This window comes from Bacillus rossius, chromosome 1 (assembly GCF_032445375.1).
Source record: "Bacillus rossius redtenbacheri isolate Brsri chromosome 1, Brsri_v3, whole genome shotgun sequence".
Taxonomy (NCBI): domain Eukaryota; kingdom Metazoa; phylum Arthropoda; class Insecta; order Phasmatodea; family Bacillidae; genus Bacillus; species Bacillus rossius.
The window spans coordinates 322,852,078-322,873,265 of NC_086330.1; the positions used below are offsets into that span (position 1 = coordinate 322,852,078).

Consider the following 21,188-nt stretch of genomic DNA (forward strand, 5'->3'; position numbering starts at 1 on the left):
AATGTCTGTAAACAGGCTGCAGTACAAATAAAGACCACACAGCTTGTGGCTTTCAATCTGTGGTTGGGTCAGTTGAGTGAATAGCAGGCATTACTGTCTTTACCCTCTTTATCTTCCTTCCTCCTCCTTCACTTACATCCTCTTTTATTCTGACCACTATCTGTTCCTCCCACCTAGTTCCTCTGAGGCCTCTTTCATCTTTGTAATATTCCATAGCACCTCCTTTCTTGCCAATGTTAAAATGTGAATCATACCATTGTACCCTTGCTTCAAGGGTAATTTGGTAATAAACATTTTGGTTATCAATGATAGACACTTGAGGTTACAGATATTCTATTATATACAATTGTAAACTATAAATAATATAATTACCATATAAACATTGATGCATTTTAACTTAAAAAGTTTTGAAATACCTTCTTCAAAAGTAATATGTATCCGGTGAACGAAGGCTCTCTTTAAAATCATTGCAAACTGCATTGTCATCATCAAAGTGGTAGGATTCTAGCCACTGTTGCATGTACCTGAAGAGGTAGTAATCACTCTGTGCTAAATTTGGACTATAGGGGGATGGTCAAAAGCATCCCAATGGAACTGCAGCTAACGTTCTTGGGTGCAACTACTGCTCTGCGATTTCCACTCAATATGTACTGAACATCTGCTCAAAGCACCACAAGAATGTTGTGGCTATCTTGTCCCATTTATTGCACGTTCACATATGGAGGTTTGTTTCAAAGTTACCTTTTTATTATTTTATTTAAGTTTTCTGGTTCAGTTCTGGCCTCTCACAATGGCTGCTATCGTGTGAACCTAATGCCCACTGCCCCTGTGCAGCACCTCACCAACAGTCCAAGTCTTAGGTGTATACGTGGCTGTTGGCACGTGATCCTTGTTCATTAACTCAGTAACATGAGGAGACAACGTGTGAAATTATAAATTTTAAAAGGAGATGAACAGATTTATAAATTGTTAAAGGAGATGAACAGATGTTTCCAAAGGTGAAACATACATGTAACTAGATTTGTCGGTAGAAATTAATTACCGTTTTTTACTTACTTTCATTGTTACTCTTTCACAGTTCACAAAGTAAATGTGAGTTGGAAAACAAAAGTAAAAAAATTATTAATGTATATGTTTATCATTTACATGTAAAAATGTTGGACATTAATCTTCCATTCATCTAGGATATTCTAGTCCAGATTCCCCTTACAACTTTGCCTTTCCATTGAATGGGCCATGCTGTTTAGTTGTCACATCACTGGGCTACCATTATGGATACCTGGGTTCTATTACCAGAGAGTTTTCTGAAATAGTAGGTGGTGAATGTGGCAGTGGTTTCTGTGAGCTGGATGAGTTTTGTTAGAGTGCGCCTGTTTCCCTTCCACTGCATTCTGTCACTGCTCCATTATCATCTAGTCACTATTGTAATGACCCTGATGTATTTGTAATCATAAGTCTTAATTCATTCACTTATTCATTAATTCTTATTCTAAGAAGCATTTAACAAAATCAAACTCTTTTTTTTTCGATTTTGCTTTTGACATCTTATTTGGTCACTATCAACTCAGCTACTGGCAGGGGATTTTTCTAAAGTGTTTTCCAAAACGTTTTTTACATTGGCATTTACATACTTTCCAACCCAGAAGTGCTGTCATAAATTAAAATTAGACGTACACAATTTGGAAACACAATAACCCATCATAACTTACCTAGAATTTTCTAAGTTACATATTTCTAACTTGTTTTCCTAAGTTATGCTCGTTATGAGTTTATAAATTATGCTAGTTCAAAGTTATGATTTTTTTTTCAAGACTGTTCTATGTTGTAACTTATAAAATTAAATGTGGATGCCTCCAGCACATAGTGTGTTCTTGGAGTGTCTCCTGCTAGCCAGAGCTAGATGGCCTGGTGTTGCTCCAGGGGGGCGGAGTTTGCGTGGCAGGGCCGGCCGGTGCGGCCGACGGACGACACCCTGAAGGTCTCCGTGGACGCCGTCACCTGCTCCGGGGACGAGGCAACCTTGCAGGGCTGCCGACTGGCGCGCGGCCGGGAGAGCTGCCTCGTGGCACGGGACGCGGTGGGCGTGCGCTGCCGCCTGAACAGCGCGTCGCAGTGCGCCCCCGGGGACGCCAACCACGGGGGCCGCTGCTACGCGCTGGTGGAGGAGGGGCGGGCAGAAGCCTTCACCCACGGAGAAGCCATTCAGCACTGCCAGCTCCTCGGAGGTCACCTGCTCGACATCAACTCACAGGTCCTGGTTGTAGTTGGTACACATGTACATCATTCATTCAATCAATCAAACTGTATGTTGGGAAATTCATGTGGCTATGATATAAATTATAATAGTCACATATCATGAATTTGCATTACAACATACAATAAAAATAAGTCACAGCTATGGTCCTTAATAATGAAATATTTGTACTAAACTTAAATTGGTGCTTGTAAATATTCATTATATGAAAATACAATATTAAAGTGTGCACTATGTAATGAGGTTCTAATGTACCTATAACACATTGGCAAATAATCATATTATGATTGGGGCCAGAGTTACATGGTGGCTTGATATTGTACTTTTCACCAAAGTGCACAAGTTCCAATCTCTGATGATGTGAACTGATTTACAATAAAACTCATTATATTCAGTTTGATACAATAAAAAAAATTAATTACAAATTTGAGAATGTGTATAAAGAGAGAAATCTTTGGTCCATCTGTATTATAAAAGAAAGTTTAAAGTAAAGTATAAAAATCAGAGGGACTAAATTATGAGGTTAACTGCATAAGATTAGGTAGATAAATTATCTTTACAAATTATGATTTTTTTTTCCCCAGTTATTCTTTTGACTTGTTTACAAACATCAAAAAGCAGGTCTTTGTTGATTGCATTTCAAGTGGCTAGAAAAGCTAGACAACAGAAAAATTTTAAAGTAACTGTTACCTCATTCTGTTTTCTGCCACCTCTCCAATACCTCTCAGCTCTTTTCGTTCCTCCCTCAGGCTCAGCCCACGACAGTCAGTGTTACAAACCATCGCCTCCTCCCTCAGGTTCAGATGGAATGTCATATGGAGGCAGGGGTGGAGCTAAGATGTGTACCGTGTTTTCTCGCATAATCGTCGCACATTTTATTCTAAAATCAAGTTTAAAAAGTAGGGGTGCGACGTTTATGCGAGAAAAAAAAAAATTTGTTAGATAAAGTTATTCATGAAAATCAAACCCATTCATGGAAGTATGTTTATTTTAAAAGTGAAGTAAAAAAGAGCACGCCAAACAATTGAAATTAATTAGTCATACAACAAAAACCTTTCTTCAACTTTAAATAGAAACGCATAACCATAGTACACACTACGAGTGTGTGCGGGCCATCAAATGTAGCTAACTTGGCAGTTGACAGAGAGCGCGCGTTGCATGCAATCGGCGAGCTATCAATATTCGACTACGTGTGCGCGCTCTATACGGGAAGCAACATAACCAAACACAAATGGTGCCAACTAACGCTGGCTACATTATTATAAGCGGTACACCGTGGCGACGTAAACAAACAGATAAAGGTTATAAAGTTTAAAAACGTCTTTAAGAGAAAATTTACACCTCAGACAACTTCGTATTTCCGTTAATTAAATAAGTTAGTGGTACTTTCCAAATAAATACGTATTAGATTTCTACTTTAAAATACATTGTTTTATACGGAAAAAATACCCACACAAAGCGCACAGGAGTCTAATAGCGGGACCAGAAACATCATGCTACGTTTATGCGAGAGGTTTTTTTAATCCAAATTTTGAAGCCCTAAAATATAGGTGCAACGATTATGCAAGTGGGACTATTATGCGAGAAAAGAGGGTAATATCAATATGCTTCTTCTGGCCCAAATAGAATGTGATATTATTATAATATAATATAAATTTATAAAATAATGTAATTACTGCATTCTTTTATAAAATATAATTATTTTGAAATGAAATAGACAATATGACATTAATATTTATAATTTATCTTAAAAAAAGGTTCTTGAAAACATGACAGAGCGCTTGAAAGTTTTCTAATTATGTATTTTTTATTGTTTCATGTTTTGGTTTGTTGAGGCAATGCCTGTGCAGAGGTTTTCTGGAACTTAACAGCCATTTTGTCATTATTGTTATGCTTTACTTAAGGAAACTAGACATATTTTCCTATATGCCTATCTGCACATGTGAGGGTCTCAGGAACATAGTGGTTTAAGTTAAGAATTCTTCAGATCTGAGTTTGGCAATCAAACAATAATTTGAATGGTTCAGAGGTGAAATATGTAGCTAACTCAAAGCTGTAACAATTTTGATCTACACCACTATATTCCATAGCTACCCGTATAATACTTCCAAATTAACAAACACCAATCTACTTTGTTTTGTAAATTTTAACTTTTAATGTTCAAATGTGCAAATAATATTCAAGGGAGAGTAGGCCTTGCACAGGATAAATTGTAATTTTCTTGGAAATAACATATACTTTCTGAAAATGAACCCTCCTCCTCCATGAGCTTATACATTTGGCCGCTATTCATGCTTGTAAGTGTACTTAATTATTATCCAAGTAAATATTTTTTCTCATTCTTTTTTTTTTTTTTTTGTTTTTAAATATGAACATTATTCTTTGCAGGCTGAGAACGATTTTATTTCCGAGTGGCTGATCCAGCTGAAGCCTGAAATAACTAGTATTATCACGTCTGGTGTTGGTGTTAACGTGGGTGGTAGTTCATTGTGGATATGGGAGAGTTCTAAAAAACTGCTCAGCTTTGAGAAGTGGTGGCCAGGTAATAATACAGAATTTTGTATTCCGTAATAAAGGTCCATCGCTGTATTTTCTATAGTTAGTTTTTTTACGATATATGTGTATTATATATATATTTATAAAATAGGTGTACCCAGGGGGTGTTTTTAAGGTTCCCCTCCCCCCCACACGAAATATGAAGTCAAGAAAATTGTGAACGCACATTTCATTCGAAGCTCATTGTCAGTGAAGTTTCGCACTAAGCAACGAGCGAGATTAACACCACCAACCAGTCTAGTTGGTAAGCAGACATAAACAAAGTCAAATTGTGGTGATTGGTCTATGAACTAATCAGTACAACTTAACTTTGCTTATGTTTTTGTTTTGCTTAACAGAATTGGGCATTGGGTAGCAGTAGTGATTGCAAAACTGATACTTAATTATACTAAACTCCATAAAACTGTTAAAACATGAAATACAATAAAGTTTCGTGGTTGTTGTATGAAGTCAGATGCATTCATTGAAATATTATGTGTATAACATAAGAAGAATGTTCGATTATCGCGAGATATGTAATTTTAAACGACGGTTACAAACATTGGAAAACAGAAACAATATACAGATATGAAATTAAAAAATACAAAATTGAAAACAAATTTTTTTTTTAATTTCATATCTGTATACAGATATGAAATTAAAAAATACAAAATTGAAAACACAAAATTTTTTTTAAATTTCATATCTGTAAATTGTGTTATCTGGGGAGGTCTGACAATCCAAAACATTATACTATGTCATTGAGAAATAATGTAACAATTTTACAACTATTTTATGAAGCTGCTATACATATTTACGTAGTAGTATAGCAAATGAAGCTGTGGGGTCAATTTACTGTACATTATTATTATTATTATTATTATTATTATTATGATCATCATTATTCGAAATAAAAGTGCTTCAGCCCAAACTTCAAAGATGTATGGTATGACAGCTGGAAAGCACTTTAGGGCATAAGTTGTACCTACTGTATTATGTTTTCAATTTATTTTTTCATGATTAACCTGCAGGAAAAGTTTGTCAGTCAGTTTCTGAATCATCCTGTATGTGCAAGTTGATTATTTTCAAAGAATGGTCGTATGTATGGAGTGTAAAATAATTACAGGGATTTTGTACATCCTTAATATCCTTAAAAAGTCTTTAATTGAATAAGGCCTGTTAAAATTCTTTAAATTTCACTAAGAATCCTTAAAAGCTCCTCAGTTGAGATTGATAGCATGCAACTAATGTATAAATGTGGATATTTTAATGATCTTTTGTTTCCGACTTGGCAGCCAACACTTTGTGCATGTGCAGTACAATTGGCGAATTTCTGGCTATATGATTAGATTTTATGCATGAAAATGTTTTCCTTTTTTTTCATTCATTCTTCTTTCTTTCATTCATTCATTTTGTATCTCACCTTCAAACTAAAAATGTGTGTATTACTGTCTCAGTTTATAATGTAAATATATTTAGTAATTAAATGTAAAGCGGCAACAAATTTCAGGTACACAATGCTTGGGTTAGGTACGTATTCCAGAGATATCTTGTTTTATCGCATAATCGTCGCACATTTTATACTAAAATCAAGTTTGAAAAGTAGAGGTGCGATGTTTATGCAAAAAAAAAATTTTGTTAGGTAAAGTTATTTATAAAAACAAAACCCATTCATGGAAAGTACGTTTATTTAAAAATTGGAGTATATAAAAGCACGCCAAACAATTAAAATTAATAAGTCATGCAACGAAAACCTTTCTTCAACTTTAAATAGCAAAACAAAATGTGAATGTGAGCCTGAACTAACGCATAACTATCGTCATAGTACACACCACGAAAGAGTGCATGCCAACAAATGTAGTTAACTCGGCACTCAACAGAGAGCACGCGATGCATGCAATCGGCGAGATATATCAGTACCGATATTCGACTACGTGCGAGAGCTCTATACGGAAAGCAACATAACCAAACATGAATGATGCCAACTAGCGCTAGCTGCATTTTTGTAAGCGGTACACCACGGCGACGCAGACAAACAGATAAAGGTTATAACGTTTAAAAAGTCTTTAAAAGAAAATTTACACACAGACAACTTCGTATTTCCATTAATTAAATAAGTAAGTGGTAATGTCCGAATAAATATTAGATGTCTACTTTAAAACACATAGTTTTATATGGAAAAGATACCTACACAAAGCGCTCGGAATCTAATAGCGGGACCAAAAACATTATGCGACATTTAGGTGAGAGGTTTATTTATCCAAAATTTGAGTCCCTAAAATATACGTGCGATAATTATGCGTGTGCGACGATTATGCGATAAAACAGGGTAATTCTGGAAAAAAGAGGCTTAACTGCAAGAAGTGACCAACCAATATTATCATTTTTTGGCAATTAACTATCAAAAATCATTATTTTCTTGAGGGTTTTAATTATAATACTACAAACAGTTTTCTACCTGTTGATAGTGGTGAAGGTAATAAAAAAAGGTTCCTTAAAACTCCTTAATTTTTGATTGCACAAGGGGGTACAAACCATGAATTGTTTTCAGGATGGACCAGGGAATACGGTGGAACCCCTCAGATAAGCGACAAGCCTCTGTGCCTCGAGGCCACGAGAATGTTCCCTTGCGACATGTCATACTACTCCAGCCAGGAGCAGGAGGACAGGAAGATGTGTGCTGCCAACTACTTCTACTGGGACACCGAGGACTGCAGCGTTTCACACAGCCATCCGTACATATGTGAGAAACCTCGCCTCGACATTGGTGAGTTTGCGGATGCAGTTGCAACGTTAATACAGATAGTAGCTGACCCTTCTGTTTCTATTTCTTATAGCTTTGAACTTTTTCTAGACAGCTCTAAATGTTAATATTATTTTATGAAAACTATCATCAAAGTGATGTAGCTAAAGTACAAAAATATCTGATAAGGCAATATGGTATTAATGTAATCCTACTACATTGCATCTTTTTGAAATGTCAGACAGCTTTTTGTGTTATGAAAACAAATACAAGATGTCCATAAAAGAATATTTCTATTTCAATGTTATATTATAACAGTTTAATTTGGATTATTAACAACAAATCAATCAAACTTTAGGTCAACTATCATAGTTATTCTTATAAATGTTCAATATGTGCACCCTTAGTTATATGGCACACATCCAAACTAAAGCACAATTCTTCCCACACTTTGGTTAACATGTCCGCAGTAATGCTAGCAATAGCCTTGATGTGTCCCGTCAGTGGGCCAGAGGCTGGGAGGAGCCGGAGGTGGGGGTGAAAACCCCCCGGGGTGTGACGTCCTCAGGCATCACTGCCGAACAACTCCTGCAGCCGGTCGGTGAGCCGTGCAGAGAGGGGCTGCAGTCTCGGGTCTCGGGGCATGTCGCCCATGGAGTGGAGCGCCGACGGCCGACAGTCAAAAGGGGGAGGGATCTTGACGTAAATAAGGGGACTGGTGGCGGGTTAGATGGGAGAGATGTGTGTGGGTGGATTGAGAAGCTTAAGATGTTCATCAAGTTCTGTTCCTGCCCAAACACGTCCGAATATTCACCTTCGGCCAACCTCGGGATTTGTTTTATTTTTGCGCAGGAAAAATGAATTCAATTATTAAAAGTGGTCGGTTAGGTTAGCTATATTAAAATACTTTAAAACACTATGGACGGTTAGTTAGGTTAGTATAGCTACATTAAAATAAACAGAGAAATATAAATATATATAAATAAACTCGAGGTTGGCCGAAGGTGAATATTTGGGCATGTTCGGGCAGGGACAGAACTTGTACATCTTAGGCTTCCCGGGTGGATGGAGGAAGAGGGCTGTGGCAGCTGGTACATGCACCGGGGAACAGGGTATGGGCAAAGTCGTAGGAGTGTGGGGGCTTGATTCTACTCTGTTGGCCAAGTCGGTGAAGTAGCCATGCTGGCATACTGGCATGCTGGCATGTTGGCATTTGTTCCTTATTGTCTCGTCAGTGTTAGCTTTGCCTATTGTGCTGGAGTCCCGCCCTCTTGCTAGGCATGGGAAGGAGGGGTGGACTGAGGCAGGCGTAGGGCAAGTCTCTAAAGGGCCACTCCAGGAAGGGAGTATAAAGAAAATTCTCGAAAGGCTGCTCCAGAGGGGAAGGGGAGGGGGAAGTAAGAAGGATGGATGGTCGGTCTCACTGTCAATAACACCCCAAAATCAACTAGTAGTGTTTTATTCCTCAGATTACTCTAGGATGAGGATCTCTGTCTAAGCTGCTTAGCCCAGTCTATATGAACATATAGGAGGTACATACATTACTGATAATGAATGCCCAATACATATCTAAGTATAGTAATTGGGCATTATACCTTCTTACCCGAGTACATAAAGCTTCAATATAGGACATGAGTACGACTCACATTACCCTACTTACACTCTTGTAAGGCTACAGATTAGTTCATGGTGTGGTCGGAGAAAAACCTTAACTGCCATCTTTGAGCACTCGCGCAACTACCTTTCCATGGAGGCGATAAGTTGGAGATGGTCTGGGATGCACCTCGGATGAGGTCTACTGGCCAAGGCCAAAATGGTGGGCAATACAACCTCTTTAATTCTGTCTCTCAACTCTGGCAAATAATTAGGTAGTGGTGTAATGTAGATATGTATCTACATTACACCACTACCTAATTAAGATTGTACAATCTTTTATAAACCCCGAAAGGAAAAAAGTGGCATGGCGTTATGTCAGGTGTACATGGAGGCAACCTAATATGTTGCTCATGATATCATCGCTGCCTAAAAATGGCTCCCAAAAAAAATTGTTTAATCAATGCAATTATGTAAAGGTTCAAGTCACCTAAACAACAGACCAGTCTGTCTCCCAGTATAAGCGCTCCAATCATTCCACTTGAATGTACCACTGTCACACAGTCAGATAGGCCAGGGCTGTTATTGCTTTGAAGCTACTATGGGAAAATCCACTTTTCTAAATAGCAATCACTATCACACTTTACCGCGTTAAGTATTCCAATCATTTCCCGGGTTAAGTACAGTTATTGCATATACTCGGGCTGTAATTACCCATAAGGAATGGATCAGATAACTTACTTCTTGGCACGCCGCGATAAGCTCTCTGCAGTAGTCGGCAGCTGGGCGCAGCAGTCTTGGTCGTAGGTTCATGCTATGGCCGTGCCGAACATCCAACTCAGAACTGGTTCGCCTTGCTTCATTATTCCCGGTTGCACCATGGTGGTCTCTTATGCCAGCTCCAACAATCACTTCCTTCGTCGCCGGCCCATTGCAGAGTCTCAACTCTCTTCCACCAGAAGTCGTTCCTCACTTCGGCGGCGCTCTCTGGGCTACTAGCAGCCACCTTGAGCAACAGCAAACAGGAGCACAAACAGTCTGAGTGCACATTTCCCTCATGTGCATATTACAAAACTGAAATTTCTATTTGTTTTGATTCAGCTGTCTTCAAAATAAATTAGAAATAAACTCAACATATTTAAATTACAAAAGTAACACATGTAACCAAAAATGTAATATTAAAATAGAGCATATTTAATGCACAGCTAGTACCAAATTAAGCTACAAGCAATTAAGCACAGGAGCACTAGAAAGTGAGGTACTAAGCCGAATCACGGAATGGGCCAAACAATAGAATGCCGGATTAAAGACCTTTCTCTGTGAAAGCTAGGGACAAAATTTTATGGTTTTATTTTTAGGCTTATTTAATTTTTAAAACATAAGAATTCTTAGTTTCTTCTTACTTTCAATAAACTCTGTTTATTCATGAAGGTAGCATATTATTTTTAAAAAAATATGACACTCAGTGTTTTACAAAACCGTTTCTTATTTATAGATATGTGAATGCACTTTTATAATATAATAATTGGTAATAAACATGACTAATTATTTGGAACAAAAAAGTTAATGGGTAAGTATTTGTGTTTTAAAAAATGAACTAATGCCGTAATGTAGAAATGAGTTATTAATTCAACAGTTGCAAGATCAAAATAAGTTTAAAAAATTTTCAATTTATTTAGTACATAAAATTATCTTCAAACTTTATGCTAATTTAATTTTCTATTTAAAAAAAAATACTTTTTTTATTATTCAAGGTAATTTTTGATTAATTTTGTGGTTTTATTTGTACTTTGGTGTTTTGTGAAGTTTTAATCTGTATTTTGGTGTTTATGATGTATTGACTCACTTGTCGTTATTTCAGTTTTATCTCAGTTCCCCATATAATGTTGTCTGTAGTAATAGTGCACGCTCCTTGACGTCCCGCCAGGCTGTGCGAACGGCGCGGGAGACGACTACGACGGCCCGGCCAACGTCACTGTGAACGGAGAGCCCTGCCTCGACTGGGACCTGGAGGAGGTGCTGCCGTACGTGTGGCCCAGAGTCTCCGCAGCGGACATGGCCTCCAAGCTGTCGGGGCACAACCACTGCCGCAACGTGGGCGGCTCAGAGTCCCAACCCTGGTGCTACGTCGGGCCTCGTGGCAAGATGGACCTGTGTGACATCCCGCCCTGCTGGAGCTCAGGTGAGCCGCAAGCTTCCAGTTCCGGGAGGGTTTGGGTGGTACAGAGTTTTAAAATTTCGGAAGGAAAAAAAACCTTTTTAAAGCATCTTGAGGTCACGTCAATAAGTGTGTCCACGTTCTAGAAAGTCAGGAAAGTTTAAGTTGGTCAGTTAAAAGTCAGGGAATCAACTTTAAAACCTGAAAAAAGTCATTGAAATTCCTCAGTAATAATAATTTGTATGGGTGTGTGAAGACTTCGTCCAAGGCAGTCAAAGTCAAAGATCACTTTAATATTTTACTATTTTAAAAAAAAATTCACAGATACAATTTTGAATACTTGAGTTGGTGTTTAATCAGCACATCCTGCATATCAACACTGAATAAGAACAAGGTAGGAAACATTTAGCATGCTGATCAAACTTCCACTGCTTGCAAATAAAAAAGAAAGATTGTGAAACGAAAAACCACATGGGGTAGGCCTCAAAGATGAAGAAAAAAGTTTTAAAAGATATTAATGATGGCGGATGCTAAAAGATCGGTTGAAATAAAACAGTGAAGTCGACTAGGCACATAAGTTGTGTCCTACCACGGGCAACGGATGAGAGAGACTGGGCTGTGGTCCGTGTGTCATGGTGGCAGAAATCAGTTGAATTAACGTTTTAAACAAAAAACACAAAGAAACCCCTCGAGCACCGAGTGATAAATTATAATTAATTATTAAGAATATGGCCCGCCGATAACCGGGCGTAAATATAAAAGGCAAGTAAAGGTATAAAGGGCATAACTACCTACGTAAAAAACTGCAAATCTACTAGATAAGGTTTACTAGTACAAAATAGGATAATTAACAGTACGCTTCATAATATGGAAGCTAATGATAAATAGTTAGAATATATAACATAAAATAAATAATACCTTTACAGAGAATATAAATTATAGACGTAGCCTATAAATTACTATCAAAAATCTTATACCAAAGATCTAGATACAAGCATAGATAAAAAACACAAGTCCTTTCAGAAGCGGAAATTATTGACATGATCATTGAAAACATGCGTCTTATTAATTAATTTCATATTTTGAATAGTAAAGTCTATAGTTTTTAACATATACGTTTCTCTGAGAATCACAAACGATCAGCTGATTTTCTGTCCTATACCAACATTCAACTAGGTCAAATGTGTCCGTGCATTGCGAGATGAGCCACTGCGTAAAACGTATGTTCCTACACGCCGACTCACGTAAAGGCAAAATCCATTATCATCAGGGCTTAGCTATCACACTGTCTGTTTCCCAATTCCTAAATAAAAGTCATAACGAGGAGAACGTTGGCCTATTCCTTGCACCTTAATAGGACGTACCACACACGTCTTCAAGTCAAATATATATTCGTGCACGAATGTTTAATTTTCCCAATTTCTAAATTTCAGTCAAATCCCAATTGTGTAACACTTGCGGGTGGGGGCCAAATGCAAATCTACCAGTCACCTCTTTACCTTGTCGGTGCTGGCGATCCATAGTATAATCACTCCCGTTGTCCTCAACAAACGTAGTGCTCAAAGTGCCAGCACAAGTAGTGGTGGGCCGCCTCTCCATCTCCGCAGGCATTCGGCTCGCCCACCCGGCGAGACCTCGCGCATCCGCACGGAGACGTCCCACGACGTGTCTTCCAGCCCCGCCGGCAGTAGACTCCCCATTCTCTCTTCCGGCAATCGTGACGTCAGGTAGCCGCCGATGACACAGCGCGCAGTGGCCACCCGAGGAAACAGTATCGATATTGCGTATTAGCGTATAAAAGAAACTGACTCACATCAAAACAAAAATAGAATATAAAAGAATTACACACATATTTAAATAAATAATAACTGGCCTATATAAGAACAAGAATAACATCAGAACAATATTTAAAACACAAAAAAGGAAAAATAGAAGAATTGATAGAAAAAGGTGCAGTAAGACTGAGGCCCAGCAAATGGCCTCAGAATTAAAAAACATTTACTTGTATTAGTAATTAATCTAATTATTTATCAAGTTCAAAATTAAACTTTCTGCATAGGGGTGCGTTCCGAAAGTGTTTGTACATTGCACTGCTCCATCGCTATTTAAGCTGAAAGAAAACAATACACTGGGGGAATTTAAAAATAAAAATAAAATTATGAATAATATTAAATAAAATATTATATTAGGGTGTGTGGCACAGACACTATTTACCTCTTGTGAGGTGAACAAACACACGCACACACACACACACACACTCATTGGCGGGAGGTTTGAATAGAGGCTGATGGTGGGAGAAGAAGGGCCTGAAGTGGGGCGAGGCACATCGGGTTTTGAGAGTGCAGCCCTGGTCAATGTCAAAACATATTTAAAATAATTTTTATGTGCAATAATTTGTTCAAAAATTAAAGTAATCAGTATGATAGAAATGCTGCACTAAGCTTCTATCTCACTGAGAATAATGAAACTACTGAATAAAGGGTGGTCTAAAATAACTCACTGCCAACATTTAATATAGTGCAAATAAAAACTCTCTACAACCACTGCAAAATGATTTCATTTAAATAATAAAATAACTCTATTATTGGAATAGTTTTCTGGTATGGTGTTACCCACAATGATTTCAAGAAATAATTTTATGGCAGTGACAAATTATGCAGTGGTTGAAGAACTTGGTTCAATTAAACGTTAACCAGATACTTAGTGTTCTATCCCAAGTACTTCCAATAAACCAGTTGTTGAACTTCAGGTCTAGCGTGTCAAAGTTGTTTGGGGTAGAGAGTGGATGTATATGTGTTATATATCGTGTGGAGAACCTACAGTTCCTTTTTTCAGACATCTTGAGGAACCCGTCCGAAGAGACATTCAAGTGTGGCAGCAACCAGTTCCAGTGTGGCATGCGTGAGTGCATAGAGTCAACGTGGCTGTGCGACGGTCACAAGGTAAGAACATGAAAGACTGCAGGCTTATAATGTCTTTAGTAGTCTCATGACATCATATATGTTGTCCATTTCATAATATAAATTAAAGGTTTGCTACTTTACATTTCTTATCATCTGCACTACATTTGGTACCTGACTTAATTGTGTACTAAGTGACCTATTTTGTAGCGGGAACATTACAATTCCCAACAACTGTAGCTTGATATGTCCTGCTTTGTGGTTAGTTTCGTACTTGCAATGTAGAGCACACCAACATTTGTGTTGGGGAGGGAGTGGAACAGCGTGGTAAACTATTATGCAGTTTTCCCCTAGCTACATTTGAGAGTGAAATCTTGTAAACAAAAGATATATTTCCTTGATCACAATCCAGCCTGAAAATCTGTTTCTTATTCTTATGGAAGCTATGCAACCCTATTCTAGTCCTATCTTGTAACAGAAACTCCCAATTTTTGAGTCATATTAAGATTCATTCAGTTGAAATAGTGTACCTGTTCTACAAAATTCTGCATGCACTTCCATCCATCACTAATACTAGCTTACCTTACAACTGTCTTAATTTACTTCATATACAGCTATATTTCCTGCTGTGTATATATCTCCTCTCAGTTGCTAAGTCAACCAACCCTAATAAACTAAATTGTGTCTAATTATTTTATCTCTTATTTTTTTCAAACATTGCCACACACATTTTTACTAGCCAACAGTTTTACTACTCCATGAGATCACATTGATTTGAAAAGCTTTTATATATACGTATATATTTTTACTGGATTTCCAAATGTTTATGTTACATTTTTATAAAGTTTTTCTGTCCTCACAAATACCTTCAAGAAGATTCTAAAATTAAACAACTAATTTTATATATTAAAAACCACATGAAGTTTTGGGTTTCATTATTAAACTTGGCCAGAAGGACCTGGGACCCCATCAATTTGAGGAAGTAGGCTAGCTGGCTGTTAGTCTAGCTCAAATGTTTTCAAGTATGTGGCCTTGTCATTCTGATCAGCTGTGCGATACTGTAGTCTGCTAGTCAGATTAAAGCAAAGGAGGCTATTGCATTCATGGCTTGCTAATCCCCAAACAAAACATGGTTGATACCCATTATGAATAGGCATATAGGCTTGCTTCTGAGATGCACTAATGTCCTTCCTTAACTCTGATCATTTACTAAACATATTATACTGACGTCGACCAGGGCTACGCCCTCCCTAAGCCTGATGTGCCTCATGCCGTCGCCACCCCTCTCCTCCCACCACCACCCTCTATTTCAAACCTCCCGCCCCGTGTGCAGGTGTGTGTGTGTGTGTGTGCGTGTGAGGCTGCCGACAAGAGGCGGGAGTAAAGTCTGTGGCACGACCTCTTTTATTTTATTATTCAATTTTTAGGTTTACCTAACTGTCTTTTCTTTAAATAATATTCCCTAAGTGTTTATGTTTTAAGTGCTAGTTGTAAGGACGGCGCAGCGCCCCACGCGGCAGGCAATGGAACTACCCGCAACAAGTTTGAACCATAATCATAGTTAAAATAATCAATACTCAACTTAAATAATTAAGGAAACTTTGTTATAATTTTATTATAGAATGTTTAGTGTATTTGTTTTAGTTAAAATATGTATTAATAAATAACAGGAGAGACTAACAGTAAATCCAGCGCTTTCCGGCCGCCATGCTGCCCTGGCCTCTTCAGTCGCTTCCGTTCGTCACCCAGGGTAAGATGCTTGGTGAGCACCGCGCAACTTCACATTTTTCTTAATCAACTAATCTTTTAACATCCGCCGGACTTTTTATCATTCTTAAACCTTTTTTGTATCTGCAAGGCCTACTCCGGGTGGCCGACTCGTTTTAATAAATATTTAAGTTCAATTCGGACATTTAATCATGAACCGCGTCCAAACTAACGATGCCAGGCCACGAGGTGACCTGGTCAGCATGTAAACTTATTCTCTCCCACCGTTGGCATTTTAACAGTTTCATAGTGTATGTAGGTGTAGCGTGATTGGAGACGTGTTGTAACGTTGCTGAAATAAAAGGAGTACGTCGAACGTGTGATTTTTAGTCGAGTGGCCACGTGTCCCTGCTCCTGAACCTTGAGGCGTGTGGGACGCCTGAAGAGCCCACTGTAACGATATCGCGTGCTAAGGGAACCGAGCCTAGCCCTACACGGGTCACGTCACGCCCTGAAGAGAGTCTCCGCCGGGTCCACGTGCCCACATCACGTGGTGGCGCCCACTCCGACAATTAATTTGTTCGTTCCCTAACATCCCTAGTCACGACAATACTTTAGTTCTAAGTTAGGTTAAGTTAAGGAAAAAATTATTCTTTCACAATTTTTGTCATTTGGGACATTCTTTATTTTAAACTCAGAATGTTCTACACACATGCAATACTGTCCTTTTTTTTTATTTGGCTAGCAGCAGGTACACAAATCTGTGGGATTCACAAAGTGGCCTGCTGAAATTTCCGAGGGGGAAAGGGCTAGACGATCCGAGAGTTTAGCGTGTGGGCTTAAGGCGATTGGTGCACGGTAAAAAACGGTCACAGGCCCGAAAACAATGAATTTTGTATCATATGATCACTAAAGAGTCTAGATGCCTATGTGGGTGACCGTTACTATGTACGGAGGTCAGGAGCTTAGTTCCAGCTCGTCAGTGGCGAGATGGCCTTCAGACGGGAAGGGTGTTGTTGGCGGTCGCTCTGCGGCCTGCCATCTAAGAGGAATTAACAGAACCTCAAAGGTTGTATCTCGCTCTCCCTCTAACACACAGCCGATACGGTTCTATCGTGCCCAGAGGAGGGGAAGGTTTAGCAGGTTTCTCTTTCACTCATCCTTCGCCATGGGGAGGCGGAATGGATTATTTTTTTGTCCGCAACTGCGCACAACATGTGGCTGAGAGCTAACCTCTGCCACTCCTGCACATCTTCTCACTCAACTCTCTCATTCTCTCACACTATTTCAATAAATCTTTTCAAATCTTCAACATCAATACTTTAAACCATTGCGCTTCCTACGGTTTAATTATATTTCATGCACGTGCCCGAATTCAGCTGCAAAAAAATAAAACGGGTAGTCAATTTTTTTTCTTCATAAACCTTCCGAAACACTGTGTGTTAAAAAACATTCTGAAAGCGCATTTTTCTAGATAAATGGAAATTCTAAATCACCTACGCCACAAGGAAACATTGTGCTTTAATATTATGTAAAGAAAACACCTCTTAGTTTAATAGTAGGCTTCTGCGAGCAGAAGATTTTCACTTCGAGTCGAGCTCGAGCGAGTTTGCTAAAATACTCGCGAGTATCGAGTCGAGTTCGAGTTTTTTTTTTTTTCAGTTTATTGCACATAAATTTACTGTGATGGAGTAATAAAATGTGAGAACTTTTGAGAAAAATATGGAAATAAAAAAAGAAACCATTATCATTGTTAGCCTACTAAATAGATAGACCTACATTAGAGGTCTGCGAGCCTAAGAATTTTACTTTGAGCCAAGCTCGAGCGAGCCTACTTGAAAGTTCTCGAAGCTTGAGCTTTTGTGATACAGTTACACTTTTGGGAAATTATTTTTACCTTAAACTTAGTAGGTATAATGTTTGAATAAAGTATTAAAATGAAGTGGGCTTATTAATTTTGGGTAACTATTTACAGAGTGCTTTTATAATTTGCACTGCTAGGAAAAAAAACATGTTTTCCATTGAATCTAACCTGTTTCCATTGGTTCATTAGTAACTGATATAATCCAACTAACATAACCACAGTTTACAAGTACGTATATGTTTGTGTAAATGTAACATAACTTTGGAATAATTTCATCCTTGTCAATTTTTCTGGAGTCCTTACTGAGCTTCAACTAACTGAGCACCAAAAATCATGTTGTTTGAAAAGTACATTCACATTGTTTCAACATTTCCACTTTTCGGCACAAAAATTCTGAGAGAGATTGTCATAGAGTATTAAATTCTGTTCTTCAATCTATCATGCAGAAAAATAATTTGTTCTGCACGTTCAGGAGTTAAATTAGCTCTACGATTGGAGATGGTGTTTACAGCAGATGAGAAGCATCTCTCGCTGGCAACCTGTGTGGCTGGAATGCTTTAGTAAAATTGTTGGTAAATATGTAGAGTCGCTGTATATGCGGAAAAAAAATGCTAAAATTCCGAAAATACTTTTATTCTATGCTCTTTCACTTCCTCTTTTCAAATCAACCGGCGGAGATAAGAAATTCCAAATACTTTAGGAATATCGAATTTTTTAATTTTCATCACAATACCTGGGTATTCATGCGGCGATCACCATTGTTTCTGGTTTACGAGTATCTATTATGTTTCTTATTGGACAATTTTGTCACGTGACAGTTCCGTGATTGGCCAGTATTCAAATGAACCAATACGTGATTATTTATTTATTTATTAATCCGTCGGAGGTATCGCGACGTAGGTGAACGACTACATCATTTCCTTCTAATGGCAAAGGAAATGTACCCGCCTCCAACTTAGGTGGGTTTTTAACGTTTCTAATTTTAAAGTCTTATTTTTTATTTTGATATTGTCCGGGTTTGTTAGGTCAGGTCAGTTACATTATAAATACTTTAAAACTAAAGAACCATTGAAATTAATTCACATTATTTTTTATGTCCGCTTAGTTTGAAAGTATTAATAATGTAACTGACCTGACCTAATCGACCATTTTATTTATTACGCATTCACGAACACACGGCAAAATAACAAAAATGGCGTCGGTCTAATGGTTGTACAGGTGTTGTATTGCAAAATTAAAAAATTCTATATCTCCTAAAGTATTTGGAATTTCTTATCTCCGCCGGTTGATTTGAAAAGAGGAAGTGAAAGAGCATAGAATAAAAGTATTTTCGGATTTTTAGCATTTTTTTTCGCATATACCGTTACTCTACATATTTACCAAATTGTTTAACCTCGAAATTAGTGTCAAATATCTGTAACTTGTCATTAAGTTTAATCAATTTAAAGTAATAAAAATAGAAGCATTTTACTTAATTCAATTTACACTTGCAAAAAAAACTTACGCACAATAAACCTACATGGAAATTAAAGTCTTTTTCAATGTCCTGTAGTCTGAAATATGTTTACTCATGTCATCAAATGTAGAGCTGTACTGAAGAAGCCGATTTTGCCAATATTTAGTTGAATCGGCATTTCTGCCAACTTCCAATACTCTTGTTAATTTTCGGCCGATATTACTGAAAAACGAAAGAGACTGCCATAACCTAAAAATCCACTAGTACCCTTTTCACTTTTCGTAGTAGTACTGCATTCTTTCAGATCGCATTATTTCTTAGCAACATGTGCCAACCGTACATATCAAGATTTAACATCCTTTTTTTTTAATATGTCCTAAATAAATACATTACCATCACGGTAAATACACATCTCGGTTATTACGGCAACTATAGTGCAAATGTGGTAACTATCATGCTTCTGCAGTAGTTATGGTATCCACAAAGAATCGTTAGTTCTTTTTATGGTAATTATCTTAAGATAACTATTGGAATTGTACTGTAGTTATGGTACATCATCCATATTTCTTCGTAAGTTGTTGTTCATTTGTCTTTTCTTCATATTTATATTTACGTGCGCCATTACTGGCAGGAACTTTCATAAAAATTTTAAACGGGACTTTATATCACACATTTTATGGCGTAAATGATGAGACCCCGGACAATTTAAACGCTTTTTACAGTAAAATGCGGGAAATGTTTCCGCATAAAGCGGGAAATACTTCCGCATAAAGCAGGAAAGTGATACATTAAAACTATGCGGAAAATTATAGAAGTAAAAAAAATTCATCACGGAAATTCGTAAATCCCGGGTACGTAAAAATGATGTGTTCATGTATACGGTCGATCATGTTACATTATAAAGTAAAGGATAATAGTGTTGTAAGACTTTTATTCCCTTATAATGAGAGTCTTTTTTTTTCTATAGGTAGAGTGCAAGAAAAGCTCGCTCGAATTTCGAGTTGTTGAAAAGCCACGAGCTCGAGTTCGAGTATTACTAAAAAACTCGACTCGAAACTCGAATTTCGAGTACTCGCAGGTGTCTATTTAATAGTTATGTAAAGGTGGTGTGATATGTTTTAGATGTCGCATCATCTTATCATCCATGTAGAAGAGTTACCCGAAAAGCTAACAAGACTATTGCCATGGAAATGGAAATATGGTTAAGGAAATATTTTTCAAATGTTTGTAAACAGTAAACAACATATAAAAAATCTTATAACTGTAAAATTAAAATACAAACAACCCTATAGCAAATTTAATTTCAATATGAAAAAGTCTACAATAATGTTTACAAGAAACGAAATTGCAATAGCAATACAAAAATATCGCAATTTTGTTACATTGTTAATGTATATATTATTTTTAATAAAGGCAATAAAAATGACATACTCAATATTTGGAATACAATAAATACCTTAAGCCCTACATAATTGCTGCGATATTCACAATAAATGCTTTTCTTAAATATAGTAGTTAAAAAACATCGTAAATAAATTATGAACATACATATTATGGTGAAGGAAAGTGGACACTATCACACTGAAAAATCTTAGAGGGTAGTTTTCCTCATCTTATTTCTTTCTTTGCATTTTTGGTCTTGTTCGTTAAAATATTTCATGTTCAAATACTTGATACGCATATACGTTCTTGTCCTGACAAAACAGTATATAACTTCTTCTGGATATTTATTTCTGAAATGGTGAGCTATATAGCCAGAAACATATTTCAGCCCTTCAAGAGAAATTTCGTCACTTGAAAGGGGCCTGGCCTCTAAATAAGTCTATTTCTTCCATGTCAGCAAGATCTAGTTCATTTAAAGGTGATTTCTCTTGAAATGTCTTTGTAAAATACATTTCTTTGCACAAAATTAGTTCTGTACATTCATTCTGATAAGCACTGCCCTGTTCCATTTCATTTGACGAAAAATCACTTACCA

At 37.3% G+C, this 21,188-nt stretch overlaps 1 protein-coding gene and 1 long non-coding RNA gene across 4 annotated transcripts in view; one reads left to right on the forward strand and one right to left on the reverse strand.

The window, feature by feature from the left end:
* The window catches only part of LOC134527975 (uncharacterized), a 144,758-nt gene that overhangs the window by 28,992 nt on the left and 94,578 nt on the right, over positions 1–21,188 (forward strand). For all 3 annotated transcript variants that reach the window (XM_063361096.1, XM_063361094.1, XM_063361095.1), the window contains 5 exons: positions 1,921–2,251; positions 4,643–4,796; positions 7,341–7,556; positions 11,053–11,307; positions 14,119–14,225. In XM_063361096.1, coding sequence (XP_063217166.1) covers positions 1,921–2,251; positions 4,643–4,796; positions 7,341–7,556; positions 11,053–11,307; positions 14,119–14,225 — 1,063 coding nt within the window. The remainder of the gene's footprint in view (positions 1–1,920; positions 2,252–4,642; positions 4,797–7,340; positions 7,557–11,052; positions 11,308–14,118; positions 14,226–21,188) is intronic.
* Positions 2,137–20,289, reverse strand: LOC134527980 (uncharacterized). The gene is made up of 4 exons (XR_010074328.1): positions 12,783–20,289; positions 10,972–11,276; positions 9,867–10,131; positions 2,137–2,230 (listed from the first exon to the last, which is right to left on the reverse strand). It is a non-coding gene; the product is annotated as an uncharacterized LOC134527980 (long non-coding RNA).